This window comes from Austrofundulus limnaeus, unplaced genomic scaffold, assembly GCF_001266775.1.
Source record: "Austrofundulus limnaeus strain Quisiro unplaced genomic scaffold, Austrofundulus_limnaeus-1.0 Scaffold371, whole genome shotgun sequence".
Lineage (NCBI taxonomy): Eukaryota > Metazoa > Chordata > Actinopteri > Cyprinodontiformes > Rivulidae > Austrofundulus > Austrofundulus limnaeus.
The window spans coordinates 326,430-336,224 of NW_013952773.1; the positions used below are offsets into that span (position 1 = coordinate 326,430).

General features: G+C 39.8%; 1 protein-coding gene across 2 annotated transcripts in view; it reads right to left on the reverse strand.

The window, feature by feature from the left end:
- The window catches only part of clcn2b (chloride channel, voltage-sensitive 2b), a 274,822-nt gene that overhangs the window by 72,419 nt on the left and 192,608 nt on the right, over positions 1-9,795 (reverse strand). For both annotated transcript variants that reach the window (XM_014023466.1, XM_014023465.1), the window contains exon 15: positions 1,300-1,513. In XM_014023466.1, the coding sequence (XP_013878920.1) occupies positions 1,300-1,513 (214 nt within the window). The remainder of the gene's footprint in view (positions 1-1,299; positions 1,514-9,795) is intronic.

The window sequence follows — 9,795 nt, forward strand, 5'->3', positions numbered from 1 at the left end:
TGTGTGTGTGTGTGTGTGTGTGTGTGTGTGTGTGTGTGTGTGATTCAACCTCGAGTTGGCCCACCTTGAGCCACAAACAAATTTCATACAAACGTTCAGAAATACATCTGCAACTGAATAACATGGAGTCAGTCCGATTCAAGATGGCTGTCACGGCTAAGTGACATCAGCCAACACATAAATGTCTTCAACTCAGTCACTTTCACATGTATCCAGATGTGTTGTGGAGTAGCTGAGAGTCATTCACAACACATTCTGTAGAAAAGTGGTTCTCAACTTGGGTCCTTGTGACCCACTCTCCTGCATGTTTTAGTTGTTTTCCTGCTTTGGCACACCTGATTTAAATGAACGAGTGATTGACAGGCTTCTGCAGAACTTAAAGACCTGCTGAAGAGCAGGGAAACAACTAAAACATGCAGGGTAGTGGGGTCACGAGGACTGGAATTGAGAACCACAGCCGTAGATGATGATTACACGTAATGTGAATTTCAAGGTTTGACTAAAACAAATACAGATTCATCATTTCTCATAAATTGTCTTAGTTTAAAACTCTTGCTAAGATAATTTTATGTTGAGAAATGACAAATCTGCATCTGACTATATTTTATCTGGTGTGGTGAAGAGGTACCAGAAATATAAGGTGAAACTCTCTGTTTTATCGGTCGGTCTAAGTTCCTACCCTCACCTTTGGCCACAAACTTTGGGTGGTGACCAAAAGAACGAGATCAGGGATATAGACTGTTGAAATTAGTTATTTCTGCAGGGTAGCTGGACTCTCCCTTAGAGATATGATGAGAACTTCAGTTATCTAGGAGAGACTCAGATTGGAACATCAAAAGGAGCCAGTTGAGGTGGTTCATCTGGTAAGGATGCCTCCTGGACGCCTCCATAGGGATGTGGTTCAGGCATGTCCGACTCGGAGGAGCCCACAGGAAAGACCCAGGACATGCTGGAGAGACCATATCTCTTGAGACTGTTTTGACATCTTCCCAGAAGAGCTGGAAGAGGTGGCTGGGGAAAGAGAGGGACTCTGGGCCTCCCTGCTCAAGCTGGTGCCACTGTGACCCAACTCAGAAAAGGCAGAAGATTATGGAAAGATGGATGGATGGATAAAACTTCTGATGAAGGGTGGTGCGCGATAGATCATTCATTTTTTAATCGTTTTCTTTTTCCTCAAAGTGTATGATTTTCTGTAATGCACACTTACAAAAATGACGAAAGAACTGAAAACAGGTTTTTCTTCTACGTGGAAAGAAACTAATGGGTGTAATGCGTGTGCTGACAGTCTACTGTACATACTCATGGTGACCCCAGCCCAGCTCTGGGAGGTAGGGTAGCTTCTTGATCCTGATGATGGAGTCATAGAGTGAGGGCTGCAAGGACTGAGCCACAGCATTGGCCAGGATCACGGCTATCATCACCGGCAGGATGTGGGATATCTGGCCAGTCAGCTCAAACACAATGACTGCAGTTGAAACAGTGTGGGTCACTGCTCCTGACAAGGCTGCGGCACCTGTGGGTGGGGAGAGGAGAGTGGGGTGAGGGTAGAGAACAGGCATAGTAATGTTCAGATCAGCTGTTTTCAAGGAGATCTTTACAAAGTCTTTGCAGGGGATTCAGAGGTATCATAAATCAAAAGTCTAATGTGGATTTAAAGACCAATAAAGTGCATTACTGCAGGAGAGTGTGAAACTGTCTATTTTAGAAGAAGTTCTTAGGAATAATGTTGAATTACCTATGAGATCTATGTTACTGAGGGGGCCTGTGGTTATTTTAGCTTTTACCATGCTTCTGTTTAAAAACGTAAAGAGGTGACATGAGAGATGAAAATTACTTTGAGCTGGCAGTGAAGGAAGTCACAAACTAAACTGTTTATGGGAAATTACAAGGAGTGATAACTTTTGTGTTTAAAAACATTAAAAATGTTTTGTTCAAGAATGATACATTTTTAAAGTAAGCAATCTTTTGGATTGCTGAGACTGCACAATCATTTTATGCCAACTCAAACGGTTTAAGCAAAGTCTTTTAGTGTGTCATAAGATAAAAATGAGAAGACTGTGTTGCTATTGGCTCATTTAATTTCTATTAGCTCAATCAGCAGCAATTAAGAGGAGTTTTATTTTTTAATGTTGCTAGCATGTCCCTAAAATATCTTGAAATGGTTGTATTTTGAGAAACATAAATCAGTGTGGCATTCATCATTTAGGTCTTAAAAACAACATACAGCCAAACCTATAAATCTAAATTAGCTTGAATGCCAATTTTTCACAATATAAATGGTGTTCTGCCTTCCAAAACAATGTTATTTCCTTGACATACAAATTTGCCAGCATCACACAAGCCACCCGGCTGCACGCCATTCTGTCCCCTGCATTGCTCAGTGTCAGTGTTATAGGCCCCAAGTTTTGCTGACACACAAGTCAAAATGTTAAGACTAAAGCCAAAAAACTTTTCCATGACAAGGACAAAACAGTGAAATAAAGTTGCAAGTTTAAGCCTAAAAGGGAATCACAAACTAAACCAGTGTGAGTCTCAAATACATTTCATATACATTGAGATGTTTAGAATATTTTTATAATCAATGAGCAATCAGTTTATTTTTATACCGTTATTAAAATACTGCTGTTGTGAGAACAAGTTCCTAGTGAATATTTACACACATTGCACAGATACAACACAATGAAACACATGAAGTTTCTACATTTAACTTAAGGTTAGGACTTGTTTGTGAATTGGGTCACCCTGATAGGTGAGGTCATGTCCCCTTTTTCAATTATGTAATTTCCAGAAGGCATGATTCCGTTCTGAAGAGAGATGTTAAAACTACTATGTTGTGAAAGAACAGTGCCAATTGCCAGTGACTTGATGCTCTGAGTACCTGACCCAGCTGCAAAAGGTTGAGGTAATCTCTGTGTGTGCAAATAAACACTCAGTCTAACTCTGAATCCGTTTCATGTGTATAATTCATGTTTGTACACTAAACACACAATTTCTTTCACCAGGACTGGAACAAAACCCCACAATGAATTTATGTTTTGTAGTGACTTTATAATTCAGAATATGTTTTAAAGATTTTTTTACAGTGCGTAACATGTCTGGAGCTGTAACAATCAGTAAATAATTTCACAAAATTCCTTGGAGTAAAGTCTGCAGTACTAAAGAAGATAAGAGAAGTTCAGTAGTGGGGTATGCATGGTGACCCACCTTAATCTACAGACTAAAAAGATGAAAATTGTCATATTTTGTTGGGGTAGTGACATTTTAACACCTGATGGCATCATCGAGCGCATATTTGTTTAATGAAATGTCATTTAAGTCGAAGAGCTAGTCAATATGAGTCAGCTGATACCTTTTTTTTAAAATTTGGTTGTTTTATAGCAAAGTTATTGGCAGTTAAGTTTCCTGTATATACCTAACTTTGATGGTCAAAAGGAAAAAGGAGTGTGGTCAAAAAGTGGTCCCTGGTGGGCAGTGAGACCCAAATTTTTTTCTGTTAACATGCTTTTTTTTGAAAGAGTAGACCATAGGGTACATGAAAATACCAGAAACGTTCTGTAGTGGGGTGTGCATGGTGACCCACCCTAACCCACAGACTAAAAACTCATCTTCTGTTGGGGTTGTGACCTTTTGACCCACTGATGACATCACTGTTTGCATATTTGTTTAATGAAATGTCATTTAAATTGAAGAGCTAGTCAGTACAAATCTGCTGATATCCTGTTTTTAAATTTTGGTTGGTTTATAGCAAAGATATTGGCATTTAAATTTTATGTACCCCTAATTTTGATGGTCACAATAGAAAAGGGGTGTGGCCAAACAGGGGTCCGTAGGGGGCAGTGAAACAACTTTTTTTCTGTTAACATGCATTTTCTGAAAGAGTTGAGCGTACATCAAAATACCAGAGAAGTTCAGTAGTGGAGGGGGTGGGGTGCACGGCAGAGGCGATTGCTCTAATGGTGCGTTCACACCAAACGCGATTTCAGCATCAGGAGCATCAGGTTTACATGCAAAGTCTATGGTGGACGCGCTTCAATCAGCGTCGGGAAGTGCTGCGGCGCCTCAAGCGCGATTAGAGCAGCGCGATTTGAACGATTTGAACGATCTGAGCATTCGACGCGCTGAGGCGCAAATCGCTGAAGTTAGAAAATCTGAACTTTTACAGCTCGACGTGACGCGTCAACCAATCAGAGAGACTCTACTGTGTGACGTAGAGACATATTTCCCGACTGGACAGTTTACTGAATGATGTCCACTAACCTGAAACAGATGGAGAGGAGCTCTTTAGCTGAAATCCAGTGCCTGCAGTCGGTGTCCTGACAGGAGATATCAGCACCAATGTGTGGCAGCGACTCAGACTGGAAAAATAGTCCTGAAAGTGAGCTGTGAGCCTCTACTCTGAATTATCTGGTGAATTAATTATGAATTAATTATCTGATGAACGTGACATGCTCTTGCTCTCTGTAAATAAAGCAAAGCCACTTCCTCGTCCGACATTAAACACAGCCCGACAGAGGAGGGAGGGGCGGGGAGGCTCTGCCGTGCAGCGCTTCAAGAGCTGTCCTGCGTCTGACCTCAAAGTGCACAAGCTTCAAACTTCAGCGTTGGCTGCGATTTTGAAGCTGAAATCGCGTTCGGTGTGAACGCAGCATAAGACTGCAAGGTACAAGGTACAAGCCTCAGCTTCCCCTAAATGTTGTGTGTTCATGTCATTGACTAAATATGCGCTACAAAGCGCTCAACTTTTGCTTAGAATCAGCTTCTTTTCACTGGTAACGATGCGGCTTTCCTCTCACTCATTCCCGCAGCTTTACAGTGCTTTAAACAGTGCGGACGCTGAGCTTCCACATAGTTCAACAGTGCAGCAAAGTGTGCAGCGAAACGAGACAAGTCATTGGTTAATGCTGAGCTTTGTCCCGCCCATCGGACGCTCAGCGTCTCTAGGGTTCTATGGGGCAGTGGGCTGACCTTGGCTGGCCTGGACGCTCAGCTTCTACATGATGATTGGATGATTGTCTGAGGCTGAATCCCTTTTTGATCGACAGCAAAATGAGCGAATTAGCGATCTTTAGGTGTAAACATTCCGTGGGAGCTTTTTTTTAGTTTTGTTTCTGTTCTGAGTTGAACCAGACTTTATTAATCCTTTTAGCTGTATTTTCTTTGTTAAAAACAGCTAGCAACAAATTGAGCTTCTATTTCTGGTGGGTTTTTTTTGTAGCTGCTTGTGTTTGGAGACTGACTATCACTCTTTCTGACCTATCACAGTTTCTGTCCAGCGGGTGCTGCTGAGCCCCTCCACCGCCACACACTTCACACTAGCCTCGCGCCAGTCTGGGGTGTGGCATCAAATTCTGGGCCCTGTACACTCTCTATGTCAGTGGGCCTCTATCCATGCCAGTGTACGAGGTGCATACGCAAAAAAAAAAAAAGAAAAAAAAAAGAAAAAAGAAAAAAGGGGTGTATTCTTTTAAATAAAGAAGCATAATGAGGGTTTTAAGTTGCTATCAGATCAGATTATATTGATGAGTGGTTATTTCATTCACCAGCTGTATTGATGCATTTGGCCTCCCTGTGTTGAAATACCTAAAACATTATGATACATCTGGTTTGTGTACTAATGTTGTGATCCATAAAACTATATCAAATTTTGATTTAAAACCATTTAACCTTGATCTTTAGACAAACATTTGGTACAAGACGTGCTCAATTTAACTGTCCTGCGCACATCAAACTGAACACCAAATGTTTCTTTTGTGATGCAATAACAGTCAAACCATGTTAACTGAGATTATGTTCACCTTTATTAAACCATGTACTGTATCAGTACTTTAAACTCACTGAGAATACGGTTTGATAATCAGCCATAGTTTCATACAGACACAGGTGGAGCTCTTCAGGTATGTATTTATGCTCTCTAACAGGGGCATCAGAAGGCTTGTAATGTGTGTAAAGGACACACTGGAGGGGGTCTGGGGGTCCTCCCCGAGAAAAATTTGAATAAAATAGAAGCTGTTTCCTGATTTCTAATGTATTTTAACAAGTTAATGATATTTTTACTTACACAAATAAAGACTTAATTAGAGACAACTAGAGACAGATTCTTCATTAAACTAGTTACATCGTCTTGTTTTTAAACTCACTTATGGCTCAGATAATTAAATTAAAGTGATAATTTATCTCAAACAGGCTTAGAGGAGTTTTTTACATTGATTTTGTTTATTATTCATTTAATTTTATTTATAACACAACATTTTGTGCCAAACAATGATAACACACAACTGCATGTTTCAAACTAAAAACATTAATAATTTTATCCAATGAACAAGTGCCATTTATGATAACTACCAACTGTGAGTTTAGGGGGGCGTTTGACATCTTTCTGATTTGAAGACAGGTCTACTTATAACTGACATGACATCATGCAGCTTTCTTCACAACATAAAATAACACTGTGCCAAACAATGGTGATGTAAAAAATAACTTGTGTCAGTTTCATCAACCTGCATGTAAATTAGGAACAATTGATACATGGATATTTGGAACTGATTAGAAAACTAATGATGGATAGACAGATTTATTTACTGACCTTTATTTAACCAGGAAAATCTGAACTATGAATGCTAATTTCTACAACTTCCTAGAAATGAAAATTATAAGCCTATCACTTTTATACTGGTCAAAATAAAATGAAACTGTTAATCATGCTGTAGTCATATTTAGATCAGTAATTTTTTTAATTAAGTTCACACAACTGACTAGAATGTGCTCAAAATAACATTTTATATTTCCTTCACACCTGCCCATCACCTCATCTCTTACCTGAGACACTCTGTCCTACCTGAGACACTCTGTCCTACCTGAGACACTCTGTCCTACCTGAGACACTCTGTCCTACCTGAGACACTCTGTCCTACCTGAGACACTCTGTCCTACCTGCTTCCCCTGACTCTCTGTATCCAGCTCCTACATCAACACACATGAAATAAGTATGAGGTTTTTTAAAACGTCAAGAAAATATCATGAAATAACATCAATAAATACCTGGGGTCAGATTTATAAAGGATTGCGTGGAAACCATACTAAAAGTGAACGTACAGCCAAAAGGCGGAAATGGTGTACACAAAAAAAAAAATTCAGATTTATAAAACGGTGCGTTCGCATGTTTCTGCGCATCTTTCCTTTATAAATCACAGCCGCACGTCAGAGTTTGCGCACGAGGTCCCGCCTCAGGTTCTACCCTCTGTACGCCCACATTCAACCATAAACAGTCAATGTAAAGTACCTCATGAATGTTAAGATGTATTTAAACCAGTCAGCTGATCAATGCCAACAAAAGTGATTGGTTCAGACGCTCCATCGTGAGTCTGGAGGTTGACAGGTGCTGACTGACAGCTGCTCACGTGAACAGAATGTCTTTAAATGACACAGATTTTCCCTCATTTTGCTTTAGAGTAATCTAACGATTTTTATATAAAAAACCTCAGCTTTAAATTAACTTTCTCCCAGAACCTGCAGGACAATAAAAACAATAAAAATTAAATTATAAATGTCAGATAAAATTAGAAATAAGTCCATCACTCCTCTGCTCGTCCTCTCCCCCTCCTGCCTGCTCTGAATAAAAATCTAAGTCTGATGAAGGTAAATTAAATATCTGACAGTGATCATTACACAGTGTGGCTCTAATTCCTCACTTCACCATCTGTGTCGCAGTTTCACGTCTCCAAAATGAGCGTACGCATGGGTCAGAGCTGGCGTGAGGCACCGCACATTTTCACGTCAAGTTTGGATTTTATAAATCACAACCTTGGCATGAAAAGTGGCGTACGCAAGTTTCTGGACTCATATTGTGCGTACGCCAGTTTTATAAATCACAACCTTGGCGTAAAAAGTGGCGAACGCAAGTTTCTCATATTGTGGGTACCCAAGTTTTATAATTCCGACCCCAGATCACCATTTGTTCTTTGCATCATTTCACTGTTAAAAAGGAAAAGTTTTCTGAACACGAAGCTCTGTTTTTTTGTAGAAAATACAGAAACGCTAAAAATAACTTAAACCTTTTTTAATGTGATGAATTTATTCTTGCCAAGTTAATAAAAATGCACTACTATATTTATAATTATACTAAAATTTAATATTAAATAATACTTCGCTGTAATACAGACCGCTACAGAAGATCTTTCCTGCCCACAGCCATCAGCATCTACAATAAGTTTTTAGTTAAATGTTACAACACCTAATTTCCCTCTGGGATCAATAAAGTATTTTTGAATTGAATAAGTTTTACTACAAACAAGCATACTGAAGCAAGTAGACTAAATAACAGAAATATTTGGTGACTTATGAATGTAAATTATAATCAATAAATATCAGAGTGGACTCAATCTTAGGATTAAAATACAGTTTTAACTGATTAAAAACAACTCAATAATAGATTAAATGCTATCACTAAAAGTGATTGCTAACATTAGCTATGATAGGTGACTATAGCTGCAAGCTAAGTTTTCATAATAAAAACAGCTGCCCTGTGGACTTGTGTCTGGTTCTTTGTAAAGAATAAAGTTTGATCAAAAGTTGGATGTTCTGTTAATGAGACTGATGTTACCTGCTGCAACTCCATGAGCACTGAGAATTCATCACCACGTTGTGTTTCTGCACTGTGTGTGTCTCTCTACACTGTGTGTGTCTCAGTGAGCCGGAGGAAGGGAAGGGAGGGGGCGAGGGAGCGGGGGTGTCGGACTCCAGGACACGCAGCAGCTCTGAAGCAGGACGACACCAAATTGTTTATTTAAATGTTCTAGAGCGACCGGAGCTTTTAGCCAGCTGAGCAGACCAGCCAGCAGGCAGGCAGACCTCCCAGTTCTCCCAGTATTCTGTCCGGGTCTGCCCTCACTTCATTCAGTCTGTGTTTACTAGTGACATTACACTTGTAGTCGGTTGCTGTCGGGTGGACTAAACCATTTTGTGCCTCCAAGAGGGGTACCCCAGAATGTCCAATATGTTGGGTGGACAGTGAAATAATTCATTCTCTCAGTTTATGTTATCAATATATTTGAAATAAAATACTACACAAATTAACTGGAGGGTCCATTTCATTTGGGGGGAAAAAATCAGGATTTCCATGGGCCTCTCTTGGGCCCTGGGTACTGAGTTCCACTTCCCCCCGGACTTCCACGCCCATGGTGCCAGTAGCAAGCTGCACATAATGGCAGACAGTTTGAATGTTGTGGACCGGATTTTGGCGAAGCCATTTGATAGTCTTACTTACGAAGAGAAACTTAGAGTTAAACAGTAGAGCTGATCAGCTCCTCAGATTAATTTGGTGCAAAAGGTGGGGAAACGACAGGTCTTTTCAGCTGTCCCGGTATGACAAAGTGAGCTGGCTGCTATAAAATACTATAGAATAATCTGGAAAATGATTATAAAAGCATTGGATCAATTAATTCCTTTAAAAAATGATCAAAGCAAAACTTTTAAAGAAATATGAAATTGTTTAAAGAGTAACTTAACCCAAAATTAAGTTTTTTTAGYTGATAAACTGTCTAGAATGTGTCTAAAATGTTATATAGTACTGTTTCTGTGTTAATTTTGATGTTTTTGTGCGTATTTGTTCAAATCTGTAATATTTGGTCTAAAATGTGTTTTTGCTGCTCATATGGGTAGAGCAGTGGTACTGCAGGCTAATTTGCATATTGGTTAACGGCTCTCCACAGTCTCCACAGTTTCGTCACAGCAGCCGTGTTCTGGTATAAAAGCCTCTCTCTAAGACACGCCCCTGCAGCAGTCAGAGGGTGGAACAGT